The 26057-nt window shown below is 32.9% G+C and overlaps 3 protein-coding genes across 52 annotated transcripts in view; 1 reads left to right on the top strand and 2 right to left on the bottom strand.

Moving 5' to 3' along the window:
• LOC125049047 (perilipin-4) overlaps nt 1-3808 on the bottom strand; it is a 33296-nt gene extending 29488 nt beyond the window's left edge. For 24 of the 50 annotated variants that reach the window (XM_047648101.1, XM_047648087.1, XM_047648100.1 and 21 more), the window contains exon 1: nt 3572-3779. In XM_047648101.1, coding sequence (XP_047504057.1) covers nt 3572-3590 — 19 coding nt within the window. In that variant the 5' untranslated portion in view covers nt 3591-3779. Of the gene's footprint in view, nt 1-3571 lie in introns of all 50 variants that reach the window. The other 26 variants (XM_047648117.1, XM_047648074.1, XM_047648113.1 and 23 more) reach the window with 5 other exon arrangements.
• Nucleotides 3809-3895: 87 nt separating this feature from the next.
• LOC125049046 (centrosomal protein of 131 kDa) lies at nt 3896-20479 on the top strand. The gene is made up of 16 exons (XM_047648062.1): nt 3896-4346; nt 4423-4534; nt 4920-6909; nt 7889-7978; nt 8328-8457; nt 10256-10363; nt 11133-11291; nt 12239-12283; nt 14376-14581; nt 15204-15340; nt 16473-16561; nt 17282-17493; nt 18931-19043; nt 19331-19389; nt 19692-19834; nt 20242-20479. Exons 1-16 carry the CDS (start codon nt 4176-4178, stop codon nt 20375-20377), a joined length of 3900 nt encoding a protein of 1299 aa, XP_047504018.1. The 5' UTR covers nt 3896-4175; the 3' UTR covers nt 20378-20479.
• An 879-nt stretch (nt 20480-21358) lies between these two features.
• On the bottom strand, nt 21359-23162 carry LOC125048931 (hairy/enhancer-of-split related with YRPW motif protein 1-like). Its single transcript, XM_047647907.1, has 3 exons — nt 23024-23162; nt 22787-22882; nt 21359-22530 (listed from the first exon to the last, which is right to left on the bottom strand). The coding sequence occupies exons 1-3, from the start codon at nt 23102-23104 to the stop codon at nt 21535-21537; spliced, it is 1173 nt and encodes a 390-aa protein (XP_047503863.1). The 5' UTR covers nt 23105-23162; the 3' UTR covers nt 21359-21534.
• Nucleotides 23163-26057: the final 2895 nt, after the last annotated feature.

Below are 26057 nucleotides of genomic sequence, written 5' to 3' on the forward strand. Positions count from 1 at the left end.
CTAGGCTCAACACTGCTCTGTTAATTTAAATAATATTGTTTAAAATTTGACAAAAAAAATATAATCATATTTTTAAATTTTTTATTTTTGTTTAGCTACCTCGGACAAAGAATTAGTCTAGTGATTCAAAGGGGGAACGCTGCCAGTATCTTCGGAACCTTACCTAAAGGGACTCCTTTTAATAATATATTTTAGTTTATGTTAAGGTTAGTTATTTATTTTATTATTAAAGTTATTCATATATATTTAATGTCAGTGTACATTGTGTTACCTAAATGAATATTGTTTAATATTTATTTACTCGTACATACTATTTTACTACATATAACCAAAAACATTGTTTCATAGATAATTTTGTTCCTCATTTATTTAATTCGTGATATGAAAAAAACAACTGCATATACGTATAGTATGAAATTTAATAGCTTGTGCAGCGGAGAAACGAAATGGCGACCAAATTTAGAATGAATAAGGCTATTTGGACTAAGCTAATTAGAATTTAATGCTTATTCTTAAACATCATTAGCCTTAATTTGTTTTGTTCCATTTATTCATATACAAGAGTGATAAGGAAAAACACTGTTTATGTATTTGACGCTTATAGAACGTTTCGTCATGATCTTAGAACAACGTCGGATTTGAAAAAAATCCAAAATCCACTTTTTATCATATTTAGATACTACATTGCCTAAACATTACTACGTCTACATAAAAATTCTGTGTTTTAAATTTCAAATTAATCAGTCGGTAAAGTGACGGCTTATAAACGGCTGATAGAAACATGTGATTTTTCTAGAAAACTAAGTAATTTAGTCTTATTATTTTTATTTTGTTTAAAAAAAAACCCATTTGTTTGCTTGTATGCCAATTTTCATAATAACAGAATATGAATTAAAATAATTATGACAAAAACTAAAATGGTTATATTATTTTTAAATTGCTGCCCTGTAAAGTTTACTATTTGTCAGATCCGTCACTATTCTACGACTATGACGGTTTATTAATGTAGCGTATTTATTTTTAATGGAGTATTTTTTTTCTCATTGTAGTTCTGTTACCCAACGAAGTGTTAAATTAACAATTGTATTGTATTTAAAGGCACATCTAATTTAGTCAAAGATGTATGTAATCTATGGCCCAAGATCTAAGGTCGTAGTCAATAAATAAAAATAAATCAGTGGCGCTACAACCTCTTTAGGTCTTGGCCTCAGATTTCTGAATCTGTTTCGTGATCATTTTTAAATCTAATAGGCAAGTAGGTGATCAGCCTCCAGTGCCTGACACACGCCGTCGACTTTTTGTGTCTAAGGTATGTTGGTTACCTCACGATGTTTTCCTTCACCGTTCGAGCAAATGTTAAATGCGCACATAGAAAGTCCATTGGTGCACAGCCGGGGTCGAACCTACGACCTCAGGTATGAGAGTCGCACGCTGAAGCCATTAGGCCAACACTGCTCGTAAGGTCGTAGTCAGCTGCTAAAATAATTCTGAGTCACCTGCGACCAATAGACTATAAACACGCGAATGAAAATAACAGATTACAAATCTGGTATTAAATTATTCTGTTTATAATTACTAACATACTTTTTGCCAGAAACTTCCACTAACTTCTTTTGTCAAAATCCTTCTTTTGAAAAGGGAGCGTTCAAGTATTACGTAACGAATTTTGGAGGGAGGGGGGTTCTCTTGTAAAATGTTACGATACGGGGCGGGGATTGAATTACGCGTTATTGTTAATATTATTTTCGACTTTTCAGTACTTTACACCACATAATTGTAACTCTTAGGAATAGACTCACTGGGTGGTCACGAAACGTTTTACTATACTTGGGTACAGAAAAACGTTACGGCGCGTTACATTGGTCAATAATCTCCAAAAATTGCGTGACGTAATACTTGAACGCTCCCTAAGCAAAAATGCTAAATTGCACTAACATTAACCCTGTTGATAACAGATATTTGACGCTGGAACTGCATACAGCTACACTGAGTCAAGAATGTTCGGTAATAGGTTACATTCCAGCTAACGACCCGTTAATCATTAACATAAACCGTAAAGTATGGAGTATACATAACGAACCTAATAATTAAATAGCCCATCTCGTTCTTACACTATAAGTTCGAAAAGGATATAGCTATGTGATTCATAGACTGGGCGACCTTGGCGTTACCTCACTCAGAATAGAGTGTAGAGTCCAATATTTTGATTTTAAATAGCAGAACAGTAATTGTTTAAAATCTATGGTTTTCCACATTACATTAGAAAAACGATAAAATTATTAATTTTCTTAAAGTAGGATTATTATATATATTTTAGGCAATATATCAACCTGATTGTCGATAAAAAAACTACAATATATAGAGTTAGATATACCTAATTTATGCTATCTTTACGACTAATGTTTTAATATTAAATATGTCGGTAAATTAATTTCGAAATATTATCATATGAATTTTTATTATGTATTTAACTCTTTTAAGCTGATTTCTAAACAATATATCCGAATGCTGTATTATGTTGATATAAACTCATTAATTGTAATTTTACTGCGCAAATGGGTTATTGCGTTTCAGAATACCAAAGCTCGCGTCTGTGGAAACCGAAATTATTTTCAAGGATCACTCCACTCACTATTGACTTAAAAATAGATACAACATATTTACATTTTGCGCAATTGTTTATAAGAGGAATAAGAGCTAAAGTGAAATAGTATCACAGCCGGTGGGTAAACAAAACAATTACGAATAAAAAAAACGAATATTTTTAAATAGTATAGCTATACAAAATTGTCTATAACGACATAGAGAAAAACATTACGAAAAAAAATCAGTTTAACATGTGATACCTAAACATAAAATTTATTTATTTATAGAATTCCAGATGTGTAAGTATGAATTCACGCGTTATCTCTATAATGAGTATGATGGGATAATAATAAAATTATTTATAAACATCGTAAATATCAATTAATTAATAGTTAGTTTGTCACGTAAACTGGGCATGATAGTTTGATCTACCTATTAAAACTTAATTACCGATAAAATGATGTGTTTTTTATTGGCTGTCCACGAATTTGTCTGCGTAGAAGTGTAAAATAAGAAGAAGAGATGTCATAATTGGTTAGTTAATATAAAAAGTTCCCGATAGAGATGCTTTAGAAATTATAGCTAATGATACTTTTGCTAGGAATATTTAAGTTTCGTATATTGTAACTAGTCTCTTCTCAGTATGTCGCAGTTTTACGAAATGTGTTAAACTTTTATCTTTAATCCTAGCTTATTTTAAAGTAAAAATTCGTTACAACTGTAACGAAAGGTATAATAGTTATTCGCGTTAATAAAATAAAAATATGAGTCTGCATGACATCGTTATTATGAAATATTTACATATTTGACATGCATTTCAAACTTGAAAAATGTGGCTACTTCTAAAGTTATTACTACCAGTAATTACTATAATTAACTACGTATTTATATTTTAAAGAATTCATGCTAACTCACCGTTTCAATCAATATTTGCATGAAATACAATTTAATCGAATAAACAATATTAAAATTAAACATTTCTCACCTGCGATTCCGCTGAACATTTTTCTAGTTTTAAAGAATTGTGCCTGGGCAAAAATCACAATCAACACAAATTAATATAAGTTATAATAAACGCTTAGTTAAGATTTTACAAAAATAAATCCCTAACCTTCAGAGTATGGAATTCGAGCACTATTTGTTCACTGACTGAGTAACACACAAGCCACAAGGACGAGCCGGGCAAGTTGGGCAAGTACCAAGATGATCAATTCCAGTTATTTTTATCTCTGACGTCATTCCTAAAAACGTTTCGTTTTAACGGATAAAATAGGTATTGTATTATAAATCAAACCACTATATATATAGTAGTAGTATATAATAGCTCATCGTTATATTTTAAGTTAATATTTGTATTGAATATACGACTGAATATGATATGTTGAAAATTATAAATTCTATCTACGACGTAACGGAACGTAAATGTCAACAAAGTATCAAATTGACAGTTCACAGTGATACTGTGTCCTGCGAACGGTTGCTTAGCAACTAAACAATATTTTACTTCGATAAACACCAAACAAATGAAATATAAAATCGTTACTTTGGTCTTTGCGAGTATTTTGTAAAAACACTTATTGAACATGTGAATGGTGAAAATTTTATTAAATAACGATTTAGAGTTTGTAATGTCGAAAGAAAATAATAATTTGCGGTTACTTGGTTCACCTGTTAATTTATCATATAGAAATAAAAAGCGAGAAGATAAGAAGAATAATAAAGGCCGGCCCCGTTCAGCTCTACAAAATTCCTCTGTTTCGGTAAATAAATAATGCTATTATATCCGACGAATAATCTATTTAAACCCTTAGGGTTATTAATTAATTTCTTTTACAGGATAACCAGGAACATTACAAGAGACCTTTCTCTGCTGACACAAAGGATAGGGCACCAACAACTAGGTCTTTTTTCAAGGCTTTTAGTGCTGAACTGCTTCAGTCATACAGTAGTAAGTTTTTAAAGTTCAATAAAAGAATATTAATAAATTATTGTATTTTATTGAAGATAATTTATTGTTCTGATAATATTTGCTATAAAACTCAAAGAAACCGTAATTTAAGTAAGCTTTCTAAAAAGGATTTTTGCATGACAACATTGTTAGTCTTAACTATATGTTTTTGGAATTAGTTTTTAACCAGAAGAGCAATTGATCAAATCAGTTAATTTATTTAAAATTTAATAAAAGGCCATATATGCTGTCACAACAAAATAAAATCGAAACTGTATACTTGTATGGATAAAATTTTGCTGGCATAAAATAATTAGAAGAATCTGTAGTACCTTATATTTTTGTACATTGTAACTATTTATGTTACTTCCTATTTTATTTTCAGATTCCCCACTTACTGTAAAAGTGTTGCCACCCACAGAGCAATTGCTAGGAACTTCTAAAACATTTGGAAAAAATGCTTTTAAAAAGAATAAGGAGATATGTAGCAATGCCTCGGATATTGGTTCAGAGGATACATTTATAAGCTTAGGTACTAAAATTAAAGCCAAAGCACAATCAGGACCAAAGAACAGAAATTCGAATCCAAAGAACGCTTTAAGATACAGAAGCATAGCTAAGAAAAACAAAATTATGGATGACACAAATAATTGTTTGACTAAAGACAATTATGGAATGGAAATAACCATTACAGAACGGCCAAGATCGACATCACCAATTAGATATAGGGATATATATCAACATAGATCATTTTCACCTCCTTTAAAGAACCAATATGATTCATATTTTTTAGCCTTCAATGAAAACAATAAAAACACTTATGTGCCTAACTATACATCTTCCCTGAGTGTAGATGAGGCTAATGCATTGGATGTTTTTGACCGTCGGCAGATGCAAACAAAACCACAACTGTCTTTAGTGGAGGAAGAATCTACACAAGATCTCGATAGTAATGTTTCACAAAATGTGATTAGCTTGCCACGTGACAGTTGTCTAGACAATAAGGATTTAAAACAAAATGACAGTAATGATTTTAAATTTACAACAAACTGTTTAGATAATAGTGATAAAGAGAAAGAAGATTTTACAAATGAATCACACACTTACAGAGCATTTTTGAATGATTTCCATAAAAATTTAATTGACAAAAGTAAAACAAGCTCAAGAGTTCACACAGATTCTTCTTCTAAGGATTCTGGTTACCCAGAGAGTGCTGTCAAAGAAGATAAACAGTATTATCAAAATTATTCACTGCCTTCGACATCCTTCAATCTGATATCACAGGAAATCAAAGAACCAAGAAGCTTTGATAGTGCGTCATCTAAAGAAAATAGTAAAGAAAATTCAGATAAATGGGCGGAGCCTTTAAACCACAGTAGATTACTATACAAAGATTTTTTTCTTAAGAAAGAAGGTAATTTAGCATTACCGCCACAAAATACACCTAAAAAAGACAATGCACCAAGTACAAGTGAAGATTCCACTAGCTCAAAATTAGATGATAATGTTAATTTAGAATATCCATCATATCTCCTGAATAGTTCTACTAAAGCATACACTTCTAAAGTTATTGAAGATTACAAAAAAGAAATAGCTGCTATAAATACATTGCACGAGCTTACTTTAAAAGATATAAAAACCGACGCAATTTCACCTACACCTCTCAACATCAATGAAATGTTTGACCAATATTCTACCACAAACGACAATTCAACCTCCAATAATGACGATTCTAAAGCAATTGATAAGAATTTGTTAGACGTAAAGACCAGTGATATAGCAAAGGTTTCAACTAAGGAGTTAATACAAAATTACCTAAAGGTGAAGAGTGATTATAAACCGGAAAACGTAAGGAATACAAAAAAGTTCGATAAGAAATTTAACAATATACAGTCTAAGAATGAAGAAAATTCGGGCTACAAAAGATTTTGGAATAACAGAAATGCAAAGAATGTAGAGAAAAATTTATCAGCAAATACACAGAGCAATGGTTTTACAACACGCACTCCATTAAGTGCGCGAATAGACAGTGTACAAACAGACAAAGATATAGAATCTTGGATGTCACTCTCTGCTTCATCTCCGAGACTCCTAGAGCTAGATAAAGAGGATACAATAGATATAACACAGAATAAAGAAGAAGCACAAAGACCAAAAAGTCCACTAACCAAAGAAATTGATGCAGAAAAGACTGAAACTCCAATTAATACTGATATTGAAAAGTCAAAGGAATTAAGTGCTAATTCCACAGTACTTGATATTTATTCAATGCTTAAAGAAATAGAGAGTTATGGTGACAACCCAGTGACTTCAGTAGCTGATACGCAGAAGTCTAAAGAAGAAGAAAGAAGTTTTAGTCCAAAGGATAATTTTATGTAAGTTCTTGCTGTTTGAGCTTTACTATTGAAGTAAACTTAGTGGTCTAAGATCCCACTACTGGATTGTGCAGCTTTCTGTTTTTCTGATGGAATTTATTTTAAATTAATGTTGAGAAAGTATACAATGGATTAGGGATAGGTTTCCTATAAAGAATTAGCTGCAATTATCTGCAATAAATTTGTTGAAATTGCAACCATATGTTTACGTAAACTGTGAAAGTAGCTATTGTCCTTATTTATACCGCGAACGCTTAACGCTTTTGCGCTCACACCTTAACCTGGGGGCTTAGTCAAGATGCCTTAACAGTAGTGTATGTAGAAAGTCGAAAACAAAATTTGTATGAAAATGACAGTTCGTGTCGACTTATTTTCATACAAATATAATAGTAGCCAGAATCGTTTATTGAAAGCATAGCAACCTCTGCGGCCATTTTAACTATCAACCATTATCGTAAATAGGAATTATAACACTTTGATTTTGTACTAAAATTATAACTACCAATAATATACTTACTAGGAAAAATGTTGCGGCTGACTGAGTACTGAATTTTTTTTTTTCATTTCTTTTAAAATGACGTAAATTAATAACAAAACAGATAGTGGGATCCAGTACTATAGGGACATGGGCATGAGTATGTGTCCCGCGACCAGATTAATTCATTTTCAGTTTCTTTTTGAAGTCGAACTTCTAATGCAACTTCCAACAAGGTTGCGTTAAATGTTTAACGCTCCTGGGGAGGGGGAATAGAAAGAGACAGAGCGAGAGTGAATGTTTCCTATTTTCATTTCTACATTAAGAAGTTTCACTTCTTCCGCGCGGAGGGACTCCATGCACTATTTTTTATTCTATTTCTATAGTAAAAATAATAAGATGTTACCTATGTTTTTTTTTATCTCTGCGTAATTGTGTTTTTTTTTTGAGATATATTGCGTGCTAGTTCGTTCAAAGATTATTCTGGTAACATTATGCTTTCAGGGAAATATTCCAGTTTTTGGAGAAAGTTGAACAAAGTGCGAACGACGCGTTATCCGTTGTTACAACTACAACACCTCAGACAATGCCTAAGTAAGTATTGTTCTATTAAATTGTTTTTGAAAATTTTATTTTAAATTTTTGGCATTTTCCCGTCATTCCTTTATTTATAGAACAGGGGGAAATAATATAATAATTGGATAGAATCCATTAAGAAAAGTGCGTAAAAATTATTAAAAGGCCGCCTACGCAATTGCGAGCCTTCTGGCAGTGTAAGTATTCATGGGCGGCAGTATCTCATTAAGTGGGCGTGAGCCTCCCGTTTGCCCCCTTTTCTATAAAAACATATGGACGTCAAAATAAGCGTCTATGTTTGTATTCCGATACAAACGTTTAATCTCGTCTCTGAAACCTTTACAGTGGAATACTTGAATCTTTCCAGACTGGAATCACTACTCAAGTTGCCACAAACGGAGCTCGCTCAGCGCTTAGTGACGGCCTCTTTACAGTTAGAAGAAAGGTCTTGTTGTATTGCTCTTTTGCAGGAAAGCCTTACGAATCATAAAGAACAGGTGAGTAGGGTATGAGAAAAGAGCGTGGCAGTAACGTGAACTTATATAATTCTTAATAGATTTTTATAAAGTATACTTTTAATTTCCATATTAAGTATCAAATGATACCGTCGAAGTATATGACGTAGTGTTGTCATCATAAAAAAGTCATTTAGCACTGCGCCCAAATCCCACGACGGTTTTCTTCCAGCATACATTATAATATGCACATTATAGGTATGTTATCTAAAGCTGGCGGCTTCAACACATTTACACTTTGTGCTTGTGTAGTGTCTGTGAATAAGCGCGAGACGTGATGTCAAACTAAAATGTTGATCTTTACTGTACATGTTGATCTTTTTTTTAAACATTACCAGGGCAATCTCGTAAAATGGTGCACAATGTTTTTAATTATTTTAAGCATCTTAATAAAAACAGTTTAATGAAAAAATGTTATATTTAATTTGACATCAGATGCGACTGGGGTTTCTAAGAGGAGTATTGAAAGAATAGTTAGTGAAGTAAAAGTGAAGTGTGTTGAGCTAGATGGAGCTTATGTCGAAAAATGAAAAATTATTTACACAAACTACTCTTTTACGTTCTTGGTCGGGCTTACAACTTTGGGATCCACCATCGTATCACGTATGCACATAATATTTATATGTATTTGACACATTTTTATTTATTTACAACCCACCCAACCTTACTAAAACCAGAGTAGACTAAAATATATAGCTTGGCAAAAAAGACATATTTTTAAACATACTGTATAGTGAAATTGCATTAGTGTGAGTACTGTGAACGCGCCAGCTTTCGATAACCGACCTATACCCAGATTTCAAATTAATGAATACCAAGATATGCCAATGATTTTTATAAAGTTGTTTTTTAGTTCTATCCCATTGATTAAAACATCTATAGAAAAGCCAATTTGTCAATTGTCACTTTTGACAAGCATATTTTTTTTTCGAAGTTGGAACTGCACAATTACTTACTTAACTTTTTTTAAATTCAATGTCAATCTAAACATAAGGTAAAATTTCTGTTCTAAAGAGAACAGAAATTGTGAAAACAGACATTTTATTAAATAAAAATGTGTTTATGCATTACAATGTGTAAGATTTTGGAATCGTTTTAAGTAAAAAATACCTGTGTTTCCAGCTCTTCCTTAATAATGGTTAATAGTTTATTCCATAATAATTTTTAAACACTTTATAACCAAAGTTCTATTTCATCATAAATGTGATGGTATTCTTTTAATTGACAGTAAAACAAAAACAACTAAATATAAATCATATAAAAACGAAGCTATGATTTTGATTCTAAATTGTCTTTGAACGTATATAAAATCTTCTTGACATTGTCACGTTCGAAACAAAACGACCCAGTTGTTGTGTCAAGTCATTTTTATCTAAAGAAATAAATTGGTTCTAACAATATGTTTGAAGATTGTTTAGATTCATTCACTTTATTAAATTGTATTATAATCTTTCTAAAGTAATCTTTCGTCTCTGCCAAATTGTTTCTACTCAGGTGAAAATAAACAAATTTAGAGTTGATGTTTAGTTGCCAACAGGTGGCGCTGATTACAATTTAAGACATGTTTAGTGATTTTTTTAATATTAACGTTGAAACTTGAAAGTACTGTTAATATCTAATTAATATTATATAATAGGATAGCTTCGTTTTTCTTACTAGCGTAGGCGAGGAATTTTTGGCTTTTTTGACTTTGCACAAAATTATACATACATTTAAATACATTTCGCGTTGAAGTAATAAACAAATAAACTGCTTTCTGATTTAAACCGTTTATTTCCAGATGATTTCGAAAATAAGTAATCTTGAAAAGCAGTCGCATCGCAATATTGGTAAGGTAAAGCAGGAGTGTGAAGAGACCATCAAAAGACACCAGAATTTTATTGATCAGGTAATTAAAATACTCTTTTTATTCAAATAAATGTAATAAAAAAAAATAAAGTGACACGCGTGGAAATGGAAAAAATTACGTAATTTATAAACAATAAATTAAATTGTTTTTTTATATATACAAAGTTAAAATTTTTAAGTGCTTACGCATGAACTGATTTTGATGAAGTAGAGGGAGAGTCAGTCATTTGAATTTTAATAAAAAAAATATCAGTGGCGCTACAACCTCTTTAGATCGTGGCCTCAGATTTCTGAATCTGTTTCATGATCATTTTTAAATCTAATAGGCAAGTAGGTGCCGTCGACTTTTTGGGTCTAAGACATGTCGGTTTCCTCACGATGTTTTCCTTCACCGTTCCAGCAAATGTTAAATGCGCACATAGAAAGAAAGTCCATTGGTGCACAGCCGGGGATCGAACCTACGATCTCAGGTATGAGAGTCCCACGCTGAAGCCACTAGGCCAACACTGCTCCAATGGATTTGAATTTTAGATGTAAATTAATTTAAAAATCCAGTATTTGTAGTTCTTTCTTGCAATTACATTAGGAAACACGTCTTTTTTGTTCTTATTTTAATGACGGTATCATCATTAGTATATTATATATGTGATTTCTTGGATAGATTTGGTTAAGGTTGCAATTTTTTGTTTAAGCAACATTAATCATTTTTTTTTAAATTTATAATTTCGGCTTTTCGCGGACTTTGCTTCAGGCAAAATCAGGGAAAGATTCACTTCTTAAAGTATTAAGTAAAAAAACTGAATTTTCAGTTGATAAACGACAAGAAAACACTAAACCACAGAATAGAGGAGTTGGTTGACGAACGAAGATCCCTAGAGGAAAGATGGAAGAGATCTGCGCAAACACTCGAAGAGAGATATAAACTGGAGCTAAAAAACCAACACGACAAAATGGCCGCCGCACAACAGGTAAAGCAGTGATATTACAGACTCAAAAGGTCTAAAAACACGCATGTGAATCCAACTGCGTTTGTTTTCTAAACCAATACGACTTAGTGTCCTTCAAGAAAAGACTATCAATTCTTGAAAGGCCGGCAACGCAGCGAGCCCTTTCGCATTGATTGTCCATGGGTGGTATATCACTTAATCAGATAAGCCTGTCATTTGGCCTATGTTCTTTTTTTATTTAATAAAGTACATACGAGTATATAATGCATTTTATACAGTATATGTTACAAAATAACTATTCTAAAATACATGAAAATTACGGTAAACAAAAAATTTTACAAAAAAATAATAAAAATATTACACAATAGTAGGAACTACACATTTTAGTTTTTACTAGTAATTTATGCTGATTTGGTACCCGATAGGCGCTCAATAACGCTAATTTTAAATAGATAGGGCTGATATATTTAACCCAATTATCAAGCTCTGAATAAGTAGCGTTTATTCCGTTGCCCCCTTGAGATCCTTTTTGAAAGTCCCAGACTTGTACCAAATCATTTTTCAAATTCAAAGTCAAAAATCATTTAATCATATTGGTAACATAACTTATGACTCCTCTGTAAAAAAATACATATTAATGCTTCTAATTTTACATTTAGTGCCAGTTCTCAAATCAAGGGCGTAGAACGGAAGAGACTGAAGAACTGGTTATAAACTCTCCGCCACTCTTTTTAATCGCCAAGTATTTTGTTTTACACAATGTTTGTACGGAGCTGCAATCATTACACCATGTTCCACATGACATCTTAAGTAATTAATAATAATAACATACATTAAAAACAAAGACTTGTCCTCTATCAGCAGGAGGCATGGTGAAATAGGAGCACGCACTTACATTCTCGTGGTTTTAACAATTGCTATTAGAATGCACCAACTAGATAAGTAATAAGTGAAATTTATTTTTGCAGGTGGCTAGACAACGCTGGGTCCGACAGAAAGCGGAAAAAATCAAGGTATAAATTTCCATACGAAATATCCGATAAAAATGATAATTGCATGATTCATTTACAGGGGGCAAATGGGCAGGACGCTGATGTGACGCTGCTCATAGTCACTCATAAGGCCAGAAGGGGCTCGTAAGTGACGGCCTTATAAAATTCGGCACCTGTTTTCATGTATAGTAGTCGATTTGGTTCGGAAATACTTCAATGAATGATGTGACATAAAAACAATATCGGATTTCCTATAATAGACCAGTGCAGATAGCCTTTGAAATTAATAAAAAGTGAAAAAAATAATAGTAGGATGAAACCTATTGGAAAGGGAGGATAATATTATAAAAATTAAAGGAAAAATAATTTACGGGCGATCTGAGGTCGGGAATGGGAGTTTTAAGGGTAAAAAACGGTTTATCTCGATACCGGCAAAACTAAAAGTCCTATCGAAGAAAGTTAAATGGCAAAGTTGTAGGTAATAAAAAGATCTAAAACTTTTGTATTCACACATTTTTCACATAACCTCAAAATTTATGTGAAAAATTCAAAAAACGAAGTTTTTGGTATTTTTATCTTTTACAAATTTCTTTTTTTTTAACGAAATTTTGTGAAAACTTACCTTTCTATGTCCCAAATACGCTGTAACTTTTTTGACTAAAAATATTTATTTTTTCACCCTATTTTGAATTAATATCGAAAAAACACCCTAATTTTCAATCGAAAATTCACCCGTCAAAATATCAGCTTTTTACAAAAAGTTGGTGTGCTTTCAGTTCGTTGAAATCTCTACTTTCCTATGGTAAAAAAATATATATATTACCATAGTAAATCTTCTCAGAAAATGCAAAAAATCGTATGCAGTAACGCCCAGACCCGTCATCCCCTTCTCTTCGGCTTTTTCTCTCAGCCTACACCCTCTGTCTTCTTTGCCGATGAGTAGGGATTAATAATTTAATGACGTGTGGAATAAGTGATACCTGTATCTTATGTTCCATAATAAACACATTTTATTTGATTTTTTATAATTACCGTTTTTAATAATAATTTGTTTATTTAAGCAAACAATCATAAGTTCATATGATTATCAATATAGTCCTAAATTTTAATTAGCTTTATAGTATATTCAATCATACAATTAAAAAGAGTAAATGCATTTAAGAGCAATCCAGCCTTCCCGCTATTACCGAATGCCGTTTATGCTCCCCCGCACGCGCCTTACCAGCACCACCAGATACAGCTCGCTAGCATGTCGTGGCGTAAAACAATCCCTGCCTTTCTTTTTTTACACGCTTTATATTAGCTTCACCTGTATGTATGTATGTATGTAACCGACTCCTTCGGACTCGATTTTGACCCACTTTAAAAGACAGATTTAATTCAAACTTTGTACACTTATAAAGAATCAGCGACAATATAATAATTTCATAGGTTTATCTCTAAAAAACAATGAAATTTTTTTTAAAGTCCACAAAGCAATACGATTAAATTGAGACAACACGTATATCATATGCATAGGGATATACTAGGACTAAAAAGTGGAAAATAAATATAGTTTAAAAAAAACTACGCTTTTAAAGCACATCAAACTAAAAAGTGAAAAATAATTCCTAATTTAGGCTGAAAATGGTATAAACAAAAAATACTGGTATTATTGTGAAAAAGCGTGGGGCGCTCTGTATCGAGCTCTCTATATTTATTCTCTATCTATATTTATTTTTATTGTTGGGAAATCAATTTATTGATCCCCGCGCCGGGGCAACGATTAAAAGTGACGCGGGGAATGGGGCTGACCCCCGCAATGGCGCAATGGACCCCTACCCACTAAAACCCAACAGCCCCATCCGTTCGCTATGGGCGGGAGTCGCGGTAACAGATTCCCTTAATCCGTGTCTCCATCATGAGCGTCTGCTGTGCGAGCGCAACTTCTGATTTGCCCAATCCGGTAATATAACCGATAGTAAAACCACAAGTTGCTAGCATAAAATCATGTATTAGTAAAGAACTGCCGAATTTAAATCGTAAATATTATTCTTTGATATTGCAACGGGAACAAATATACTTCTCTCAAACCGTTTGAAAATATCTAACAATTAAATAATTTTACTTTCAGGAACTAACTGTAAAAGGTTTAGAAGGAGAATTAAGAGAAATGGCGGAGAGGCAACAAAAAGAAGTGTCGGATTTGAAGATGTTTCATGCGGAACAAATTGGTAAACTTAAAGCGCAATGTGCGAACGAGATGGAAGAACTTAGGCGTACTCTTGAGAAAGAGAAGGAAGAGGCCCTTGTTAAAGAGAGACAGCTAGCTAGTACCAGGTCCGTATTTTTTGTTTATATAACAGGCAGGGCAGCAGGCCCTATAATTAAGTGATACCCATGTGATGGTTTTTTAAGAATTGGTACACTTTTTTCTTGAAGGAACTTTTCGTACTTCACTCTTTTCCTAAGTCGTGGTTCGAGTTTTTTTGAAGTAAAACTTCTTTAGGCGCAAGAGGGTAAAATTTTTACGGAACGTCACGAATATGTGCAGCGTTTTTGTCAAAGAAAAGGAAGAGAGCGATTGAGATCGATTGAGAAAGAGTGAGAAGGGTGAATCACCTTATAGAAATTTTATTATTAAAACTAAAATTTCGTAAAGAGAATTTATGAAATATTAGTATTTTATATTTTATGCAAAATAATTGTTTTGTCAAGTGTTTTTATTATCGAAGTAATAATTTTTTTTTTTTTAATTATTGTATTAACTTTCGACACTTAATATTTATATGACAATTAAATTCCTAACAAGAACACTCCCCATGATATATGCGGTAGGAGATGCAGAGAGACCCCACATCTCTACGCAACGCATATAGTTAATGCCTATTCATTTATATTACTTTTGAATATTATAAAAATCGACAGTAAAAATTGTTTTAATCTGCTGATGTCTTTAAAGGATGGAGAAACAAATACTAGAATTAGAAGTGACGTATCAAGAGCAAAGAACGAGATTAGTCGCGGAACTGCGCGCTGAGAACGAACGAGTTGCGCACGAGTTGAGTGAAAGAGATAGACTACAGAAAGAGGAGTTTGGTGAGTTGAATTAGACATTTGTGGCAAATATTTTTGTCTTTTTTTATTATCATTCTGTGCGTAGCAACAGTCTACTTGCAGGTTTTATTTGCTTATTTATACATATATGAATTTATGTTCGTTTGTCGCGCTAAAACTCGAAAATGGCTGGACCAATTTGGCTAAATATGATCTTGATATGTTTGTGGAAGTTCAGGGAAGATTTAAATGGTGGAAAACATAAATAATAAGTAACGATTAATACTAAAAATTACAATTGAATTTTCCAATAAAAATTGTTCGTAGCTGGAAAATATTTGATGTGTGTTTAGAAATAAATATTTGTCATTTACTTCTCATATATTTAAAGATGCCTTCAGAAATGTGTGTGTAATAGCTGAAGTATGAGGTCCGATCTCTTTGGTCTGTTTCAAAAAATTTGTATTGAGTTTTGACACACAAAAGAAGTTCACCGGGTCATTTAGTCTAATCTAATCATGAAATAAAATACAAATCTAAATGTGTATTTATACCATTGATTATATTTAAAACTAAATGGGGGCATAAATATTATAAAAAATAATTATAATATTTAAAGCTGCCCTGCGAACTTCGTTTCGCCTTAATATGATTGTTTTACTTAGCCTACCTTTTAGTAGCTACATTCTACATTTAGTAGGAACATTTTGCTATCCCATAGAGTTTTTGAACCTGTATGCTTTTCCGGAATAAAAACTAGTTTTTAGGTTTTTCCATGCAATTGTCCTCTGCATTCTTAGAGTTAAAGGAATAAATAAAAACAAATTACTCGAATTGATCCAACCGTCTTCGAGATTTGATCTTAGACATACCGCTTTGTGTCAATAGATGGCGTTAATATGCATTTTTAGCAATAAAATAGTTATGTCAACTTTATGTGACAGTCGCTCAATGACCACGACCTGCATAACATTAAATCAGTTATGATGTTTAAGAGTTAAATTTCAATAAATGTTTCGGCGGGAATCGAACCCTTTTGGATTATTAATACATACTTTACGCATCTGCGTTTGTGCAAATTTTACACTTAGCTATGAATCTCTGAAATTTGTTAAAACCCAAGCTGTCTTGGATATTTAACTGAATTTATTGAAGTTTTAATTTTTTTATTAAGAAAAATGGCGAGAGGAGCAAGAGCGTTTATTGGAAATAAAGAAGCAAAATATAGAACTTGAAATAAAGAAGGAAAAAGAAAAACTTGAGGTAAATATAATTCTTTTATTTAATTTCACTCTTAACAGAAGCAGTCTTTCTTCGTTATATAACTTTAATGAATTTGTGGTCTAGGACATTTTCCTTTGAAGAATTGTTATGTAGAGGGAGGGTAAAACTTGCGGAGTTTCTTGCCCGTTCTTCTCAGAACAAGACCTGGTAGTTTTGCGAACGAATGGCGTAGTCTTGCTCTTTCGCGAATTTTGTAAACGTTTTTGACATTCATAAGCATGCCCTAAGACGGATCTAAACTGAATAAACATATTTTGATTAATTGATTGTTTGTCCCTTTCTATAAAATTGTGATGACGCTGTGGAGAAAAGAGGCAGATTATGCAATTAAATCTTTATATATATAATTCTTCTGTGAGTGTGTATGTCACTGAACTTCTCTCAAACGACTGGACCGATTTTGATAAAAATTTTTGTGTGTGTTCAAGGGGATCTGGGAATGGTTTAGATTCACAAATCAGCCCGCCAGATGGCGCTGCAGTCGGTACTTTCATACTTTGCTTTACTAATCGCTTGAAATATCATGCAGGACAACGTCTGTCGGGACCACTAGTTATAACTATAAAAATCTATGTAATAACTGAATTATTTTTGAAATGACAGATGCAAAGCTATCTTAGCACCTGTCAAGCTTCAGACTGGATTATATAACTTGCGAAACGTCTGTGAAGTGTCAAAATATCATTTTCATAATTTCAGGAACAAATGAACGAGAAACGCTTACAACTAGACGCAGATTTTGAGAAACACAAAAGAGAATTCGAAGCAGACCAGCAAGTATTGTTCAAGAGGAGAGTGACAGAGCTAACGGCGCAACACAAGTTGGAGAGAGATAGAGAGATCGAGAAGGCCATAGAGAGTTTGGAAGCGGAGGCTCAGACGGGAAGAAAGGAGCTGCAAGATGCATTAAGGTAACTGAAAAATGTATCATAGTAATTACGATTTTTTTATTTTTTTTATTTATTTACACTTTGTTACATTTATAGAAAAACAAATAACATAATACATAAAAATTATAAGGGATGCAACGGGCGGACTTATGACAAGCGATCTCTTCCAGGCAGAGTAAGGGAAAAACTAAAAAAATGATATGATAGGTAAAGTGCAAGAATCACCAACCTTAATCTAAAATAATACAAAAAAAGTAATAAAATAAACTAAAAAGCTAATCTCACGAATTTAAAGTTTATACACTGTATAATGTTTCCTAACTCATTTTCTCCTTTGTTAAATCTTATGAATATATGTCTGTCTTTGTTTACTGTCGCTTTTTCGTTTCATCGACTTTCAAATCACAACGATGCTAAAGAAATTTTCACTTAAAAACAACACAACATTAAACAGTAATAGATTAAAATATTTACAAAATGACTAACTATTACTTACAATATAGGAACTGAATATGTCAGTTCACTCAACGGACAGTTAAAAAATACGTGTGGCACTCGGGGACTGCCGCGGTAAAGCTATTGCATAGCATTTTTTATCAACTTAGGCAATATAATTATTTGTTTATTTTTTGCAGTATTTTTTTTTCTTTGATATTAATTCAATCTACCACTCTACCAGACTGAGACTAACACGCCTATCCGATCACGCTAACCGATATGAGACGTTATGTCCCGCTCTAACGCGTATTGGCCGCACCTATATTACGTCATCGTGTGTTAGGTTTATTTCGTTACGGAATTTCTTGATACGGTCGTCCGCGCTCAAAGCCCGCGATAAAATCTATTATATCGCGATAGCTTAAAACTTCTGTTAATCTATTCAGTTCATTAGTTATTTCCATAAATTGTGTACCTAATGTGTGCCCTTTTCGAGAGCTTAGTTTTCGCTGAAGGTACGACTAGTAATGGCGGGCGATGTCGCCTCCTCACCTAGCCAACGTTATTGACGGAAGTCATAATTCGTGGTTAGTCTAGATTTTCAATCCTACCCTCACTTTTCTGTATTAGGCTGAATATACACTATACAGTTCACAAATCTTTCTCTGTCTGAGGAAATATTCTTCGGATATAATTCGTATTCGAGCGGCATTTGACTTCCATTTTATTTTATTAATTTTTATTAATGAATCCATACAAAAATTGGTTAGATAACATTTCTTAATATGAGTTATTAGTTGCGTTAGTATAAGTTGTAAAATTTAAGTTTGTTTTTTAGTGTTCTAGTATTTGTATGGCCCCTTTTAGGGTAAAAGCCTCCTCCATATTTTTCCATTCTCTTTCTTTTTTTCTCTGATTTTTCTCTATGCATTGTTCAGATCTAATTGTCTTCTTTTGTACCTTTGTTTAATATAGTACCAGAGCAAACGAACCGTGATTTCTTAAAGACCTTTTTTGTAGGAGAAACAAAGAACACTATGAGACTGAATTGAAGGAATTGGCAGAGACTGAAGCAGCGACCTTGAAGCGTTATCAAGATGCCCAGGCCAGGATTAGATTGCAGGAAGATAAATGTAAGTCATAAAATTAAGTTAAATAGAGAATCTATCACAATTTATTTGAAAATATCTTATTAAGTCCTCTGAATCTATCTATCTATGATGCCACACACAGTTCACCGCCCACCACTATGTGGAACCAGCTGCCCATTGAAGACTCCTGTTCTATATCAAAGTCCATATAAAAAAATATATCGGAAATAGTAATTATAATATGTTTTTAATTTCGAAAAATTGTATTTTAAATACTCGACTATTAAGATCAAAAGAAAAACGGTTTTATTATTAACGTATGGTTTTAGGTGCTGAGATGGAAGTGAAAATAAGCCAATTAGAAACCAGAAATAGAGTTTTGACAGAGGTATGAAATAATTTTAATAAATCTTCGCTTTCTTCATAGAAATTCACCGACATTTGTTAAGCGTGAACTTTGTATAAAATGAGAAAGGTTTTATAATGCAATATTCAATATGTTCCTTTTAATTGTTTTAGTGTAAAGAAATCCAAAAATTTAGAAAAAATATTACCATATCTTTTCTGATTTTATTTTGGTGGTTAAATTTGGGCTATTTATTTTTAATAAATTAGATACTGGTCATTAGAATTTAATTATATCGAAGGTTCAAATATTGTATTGTTTTAATTTCTTATTTTGGTATCTAGAAAAATATACAATTGGAAGGACGCGCTGAAGAAATAAAGTCGAGCTGCGAAGAGGCTTGGAAGAATAAAGTAGAAGCATTGCAGAGAGAGATAGAAGAGATGAAGAGGACACACGAAGAGCAGATGCATCAGCTCTATGCCAAGTTAGTTTTTAATTAATAGGAACCATATTGGTCTAGTTTATTACATCTTCCACATCATAATAAAGTACTTAAATATTTTAAGAATTTAGTTTTTGTTCCTTTAGGAGCGTTCAAGTATTACGTAACGAATTTTGGGGGAGGGGGGGTCTTTTTGTAAAACGTTACGATGCGTGGCGGGGATTGAATTACGCATTATTGTTAATATTATTTTCGACTTTCGAGTACTTTATACCACATAATGGTAACTTTTAGGTAAAGAGTCACTAAATGGTCACGAAACATTTTACTATACTGTACAGAAAAACGTTACGTCGCGATACATGGGGGGGGGGGTTTCAATAATCTTCAAAAATTCCGTGACGTAATACATACTTGAACGCTTCCTTTATGGGTATCTCTCTTTGCAGGGTGAAAGTAGCAGTTGCCAGAAAAGACTCCGCTATCCAGGCCTTAACTCGAGAAAGTGCTAAATATCAGGAGAAGGTGACTCTCCTGGAACAAAAATTACAACAACAGAGGAAAGATTTTCTCAAATCGAAATAAATATGAAATTATGATATTATTCCGTCCGAAACTAAGTGTGAATATTGTGTGAAGTAATTTATTAAGTTCTGTGGTTATTTATTTTAATAAAGCTTTTTAATATGTTTGTATTTTATTTTGAATGATTAAATTAGTGAGGCATTTTTGATAATTTAATAATCTTAACTACATAGTAAATGACTTTTTCAGAATGTTTTGGTAATCAAATTTGTTTTAGGAGTTCGGTCGCTTTGTTCATGAAATTTAAAACGGCTTAAATACTCGGTTTTAGCGTTCACAATATTCGTTCCCATACTCCTCCGAAACGGCTAGACCGATTCTTATGAAATTTTTTATGCATATTCAGTAAGTCTGAGAATCGGACATCTATTTTTCATCGCCCTAAATGTTAAGGGTGGACACCCCAAAATTTTTATTATGTAGACAAAACTTTTTGTTTTTGTTTTTTATGATACAGCATACAACCCTTAATTGTCATCCCTCTACGATCAATTTCAATCGATCCCCTATTTTGTATTATTTTTATTGAATTGATAGTTATTTTTTGATTGAATTGAATTAGATAGTTATTTTTATTGAACTAAAAAAATGTTTCCTAGAAATAATAGATGGCAAAACGACGTTTGCCGGGTCAGCTAGTTCAATACAAATTAAACGCAAAATAATCTAAGCTCGAAGATAGCGGACCAATTAGAATATATTTTTTAAATTTATTCTGAATTCTGAGGTACGTTTTTATACAATAAACCTATAAACTCGTTTTTATTCTGGAAATGCGAACAGTTTCTATAGTGTAGCATAGCAAAATGTTCCATATGTTGGTATGTTACTACTAAAACCTAGGCTAAGTAAAAAAAATATTAAGTCGAACCGAAGATCGCGGGGGCAGCCTGTATAGCATAAAAATATTTTTAAATCTTATTTGAGTTCAATCAGTAGGAATTGTCAGTTTTTAAGAATAATTTGATACACGGCCAACAAAAAATGCGAACAATAAAAATAATATCTTTACTAAGAATACCACATAGGTAAATTCTCTCTTTTTATAAATTCTTACTCTATATAATATACATTAAAGCTTTCATGTTACAGTGTAAACAGCACCACAAGTAACAACCATATTTGTAAACCATTCCAATTGGAATCTTATTAACACTTCACCAAGGCCGCCACATCTCAGTACTCGTGCCTTGAACAGGAGATTTCGAACTTGTGTCTGCTTCTGCCTTGTCTTTTTCCACCTTACTCGTGCTGGACTGAGCCAAGGACTCCGCAGTATGGCTTATAACAGATCGGCTTTGAGATGGCACCTCCATCGGTACAGGAATACTTTGCGGTAGCGATAACTTCTTTTCAGTACGCAATATCCTTTCTGGTACTCTTCTGAACGATTCTAAGGTTGCATGTTCTTCTCTCTTCTGTGGCGTGGACTTTTCATCCAACCGCAAGACTTTAGCTGGCGGTCCTAAACTGTCAGCGTGACGTTTATATTTGTGTCTGATTGAGTAGTCCACAGCGCGTTTTGGTGATGCATCTATCCCGATTTTGTAGTTCTCAACATCTATAACTATTGACAGTGGTTCCATAAGCTTTTTATTCCTTAAGGCTTCTTGTTTTAGCATTTCTGGGGAAATTGTAGTTGAGGACACCGTTGCTTTTTGTTCAGGGCTTGTGTCTTGGTCTGACGCCGAATGGCTGGGTGGTGTTGGGAAGGGATATGTTTTAACTGGGCGAGGAGGAGTTTCTAGTTCTGTTGAGGAATCGCATGCTGAGTCACACGACAAGGGGCTCAATGGTGGGCTGGTTGGTCGCGTGGATTTGACATAGTGGAAGGCGCTGGGTCTTTCATCGTCGAGTCTTAAAGGGTCTGGTACCAGGGGCGCATATTCAGAGGGATGTAGGTGTTCAATTCCGGAGATACATGAGTTGAGATGGTTTCCTAGTCGATAGCGGAGTCCAGTTGGAACGCTTGCTAGTCTTGAGAGGTATCTTCGGACTTCCACTGCGCAGTCACCGAAGCCGGCTTTAAAGCGATGAAGGACTCCCGGGTCGGCCGCTATTGCTGCTGCGAGCTGCTGTCTTTGAAGAGTCTGAAGATGCTTCACTGTCATTTCTAAAATATCCGCTTTTTCTAATTTTGAATGGCGTGCTGGCTGTAAAAATAAAAATATTTGGTAAATATATGCTATACTCTGTTATTGTTTTTAATTGTATTTAATCACACAACAGTTAAAATTATTATAATTATAAAGCAACCAATGATAAAGTAGTTATAAGTAATATCAACTATACAAATAAATAAAATAAAATTTGCATTTCTTTTAATGTATTGAATAAAAACAAATAGCTGTTAGAAATATGAGTATTATTATTAACGAAATATTAATTAAAACAGACACAAATACTTACGTCTTTGTCCATAGAGTCCAGTAGTAAATCCTTCAGTTCATTGAGGCAATTGTTGATGCGCGCGCGCCGCTTCTTTTCCATTATTGGCTTATTTGTCTGTAAAAAATAGCCAATAAATAACACTAAACTTCACATAATCTTTCTAATTTATTTTAAAATATTATTGATTTTTGTTGACGCACATTTTTAAACATTTAATGTTCCCGTATTTTTTTAAATATCACAATTTAAACACACCTTTCTCAACTCTGCCTTAGATAATCCTTGAGTCGATTCCGAAAACCCATTTTGAGAATCATCGTCTTCACTGTACTGCATTTTAAGTCACTATACACACGTCCTTCCTTGACAACGTCGGATTACTTTATGAACTCATATAGTACTCGATTCAGGAGCAAGACCCTATGTCCTTTTCCATCCTGTTTTAAAGTTGAACTAACAACTCATTCTATCTCGCTCCAACTAAGGGTTTTAAGTGGTGGGAAATGTATCGGAATGTTTTGTTTTGGTGCTGTCTCTGTCGCTCGCAAACCTGTACTTTGATATTAGTGAATGAACGCGGCTTGGCCGGTGATTAATGGATTTGGTAGTTTGGTTCCATAATGGACAAATCTTTTGTATTGAAAGGCTTGTCTGAGTTTTGACCATTCTTAAGAGGCTGTGAATTTTTTTTTATAACCTATAAAATTAATAACGCGAATTTGTAATTTGTGAAACTGTGTTTCTTACTTTTTCTTAGCAACTTTTCAAAGGCAACATAACATTACTAATACTTCTTAAGTGTAGAAATAAATATTTAATTGTCGAAATATTTACCCAGAAATACCTACTATTTTGTTGATTAAATTAATATAAATAATTACTATACTACGCTATATAACCTGTAATTCAAATTAAAATAAATAATTTCCTCGATATAACCTAATTAATCACCTAGGTAAACTATAAACCAACCCCAATCCATGGGAATGTGCTCTTTAAAAATTGTATAAAATATTTTTCATAAAGTACCAGAAACAGCGTCTTAAAACTACTTGCAATACGATACACAAAACTCGACACTTCATGCGCGCACCGTACCGTGAAGGCAGTTTTTATGCGTGTTTCGTTCTAGGGTGTGTTTCTCACGATGTGTGGGAATTTCACAAGGTGTAAGGGGTTGCTTTTGTAATTATTTGTTCATACTTGTATGAATATGTACTGTTATTTGAAATTCTAAGGTAGAGGACTTCGATTATATTTATTTGGAGGACTTTTAAGAAATGTATATTATTTGACTAGAACTAGTATAATATTTAATCGTAACATTTAGAAGACAATATTTTAGTTCATTTTAGTATATAACTCTTAAAAAAAATTTCAATAAGAAAACATCACATATACAAGATATCTGAAAAAATATATATACATATATGGAAGACAAATTATATATAATGTTATTAAGTTCTTTTCACAAATAAGATTTTGTTTATATAAAAGTATGATAATTTTTGTTGTTCACCATGAAGTAGATACAAACCTTTTTCCTTTTTAAAATTGTTTTATTTAAGGGCCATATCCATGTCGATGGAACCTCGGCGAGCCGAAAATGGCCCGCAGGTTGTACTTTACCCATCACTGGTCTGGTCAGAAAGACCTGGACCAAATCCAAGAGGTACTAGTTAAAAGTTCGCATAACCAACGAGCATGCGCGAATGCTGTGAAAGTTGATGGAGAGATAGAGGTATGTCAGGACTGTAGCAAATGGAGATCCGCGGTCTCTGTCTACGGCTTCGGCAAAAAGGCTATTTAATAAATAAAATTAAAAAAAAACTACTAAGATATAAATTATAAAATAGACTGGATAAGTTTCTCCAAATCTCATAATACACGCGTATCAGCTTATTAAAAGCTGCCAGTGTGTTAAGTTAAATAATAATAATAATAATATTCTTAATATTCATAAAACATAGCATATATAAAAGACAAATTTTCACGAGAAAAGTATTTTAAAAGTTACGCATAAACTCCCATATTGTGTCTAATTTATTATCAGTTAATATTAGATATCAACCATCAATAATGACCCTAATTATCATACCCTCGGACCCCAGGTGGGCTCTGTTTGTTCCCCACATACCGAAACATGTCCCATTTAATATTCAATTTTCAATTCTCACGGTCCTCCCCTATATAACCTAGTTTTCATAAACTTTATTATTTAATCTGTGGAACTGAATTGACCTTCTCGAACGCACCCAAGACCAAGTTGGTACATAAAAAAGCTTGTACAGTGCCACATGCTTTTCTTTTCTTGGCCAATTGACAAAGACATAACATTTATTACTAAAACACACACACATAAACGCACAAAATAACAATAATCAAAGAAAAAATATAATGAGAGATATTAAAAAAAAATCCCTTTTCCCATTCGGTTCGTTTCAAGTGCTTAATACGTGTGTGCCCTGGCTCAGTATTATGCTGACGAGCACTACGTTCAACAGCGCTGGTCATTCTGCCAGAGACCACAACAGCTAGTTTGCGCCTCAGTCGCAAAAAAAGAAAGTAATAAGTAGAAAAAATAATATAAAAAGTTAGTAGTGTAAACAAAAATAAAATAAAATATGTTTATTATGGAACATAAGATACATGTATCACTTATTCCACGTCATTAAATAAGTAAGTAAGTGTAAGTAATGATGTCTTGTGTAAAAGTGTATAGTAAATAAAATAAATATTACAGGTAACAAAACCTATCATGTCAATTGTTCCTAAGTTTGAGTCATGTTTATTTTCCTAGAGCTGTATACATTATTTTATTAAGACATTTCAATAAATAATTAAGTTGCATGACTTCAAATTATTCCTCTTATAATGGTTAATTTCTTACCAGCTTAAATAACGCTCTTACCAGCCAAGAAAAGTATGTATGTGGCACTGTGATGGTTAAGCTTGCCAGAGGTCATGCGTTTCATTCCCGTAAACAATTTGACGACTCATTGGTCTAGTGGTTAGTACCCCTGACTGCGAATCCATGGGTCCCGGGTTCGATCCCCGGCTGAGACGAACATCGATATGATGAGCATTTGGTGTTGTGCTTAGGTCTTAGGTGTTTAAATATGTATTTAGATGTCTATCTATCTATAATATGTATGTATATCCGTTGCCTAGTACCCATAACACAAGCTTCACCAGCTTAGCATGGGACTAGGTCAATTGGTGTGAATTGTCTTAAAAAAAAAAAATATTTAGGCAATTAATACAACGTGTAGGAATGGCAGGTTACCTA

This window comes from Pieris napi, chromosome 4 (assembly GCF_905475465.1).
Source record: "Pieris napi chromosome 4, ilPieNapi1.2, whole genome shotgun sequence".
NCBI classification, from domain to species: Eukaryota; Metazoa; Arthropoda; class Insecta; order Lepidoptera; family Pieridae; genus Pieris; species Pieris napi.

Coding starts and splice junctions, on each gene's coding strand:
- LOC125049046 (XM_047648062.1), top strand. CDS start 4,176: ATGGTGAAAATTTTATTAAATAACGATTTAGAGTTTGTAATGTCGAAA. Junction 6,910..7,888: donor AGTCCAAAGGATAATTTTAT/GTAAGTTCTTGC, acceptor TTATGCTTTCAG/GGAAATATTCCAGTTTTTGG. Junction 7,979..8,327: donor ACACCTCAGACAATGCCTAA/GTAAGTATTGTT, acceptor GAATCTTTCCAG/ACTGGAATCACTACTCAAGT.
- LOC125048931 (XM_047647907.1), bottom strand. CDS start 23,104: ATGCAGTACAGTGAAGACGATGATTCTCAAAATGGGTTTTCGGAATCG. Junction 22,883..23,023: donor CTAAGGCAGAGTTGAGAAAG/GTGTGTTTAAAT, acceptor TATTTTTTACAG/ACAAATAAGCCAATAATGGA. Junction 22,531..22,786: donor TGGACTCTATGGACAAAGAC/GTAAGTATTTGT, acceptor TTATTTTTACAG/CCAGCACGCCATTCAAAATT.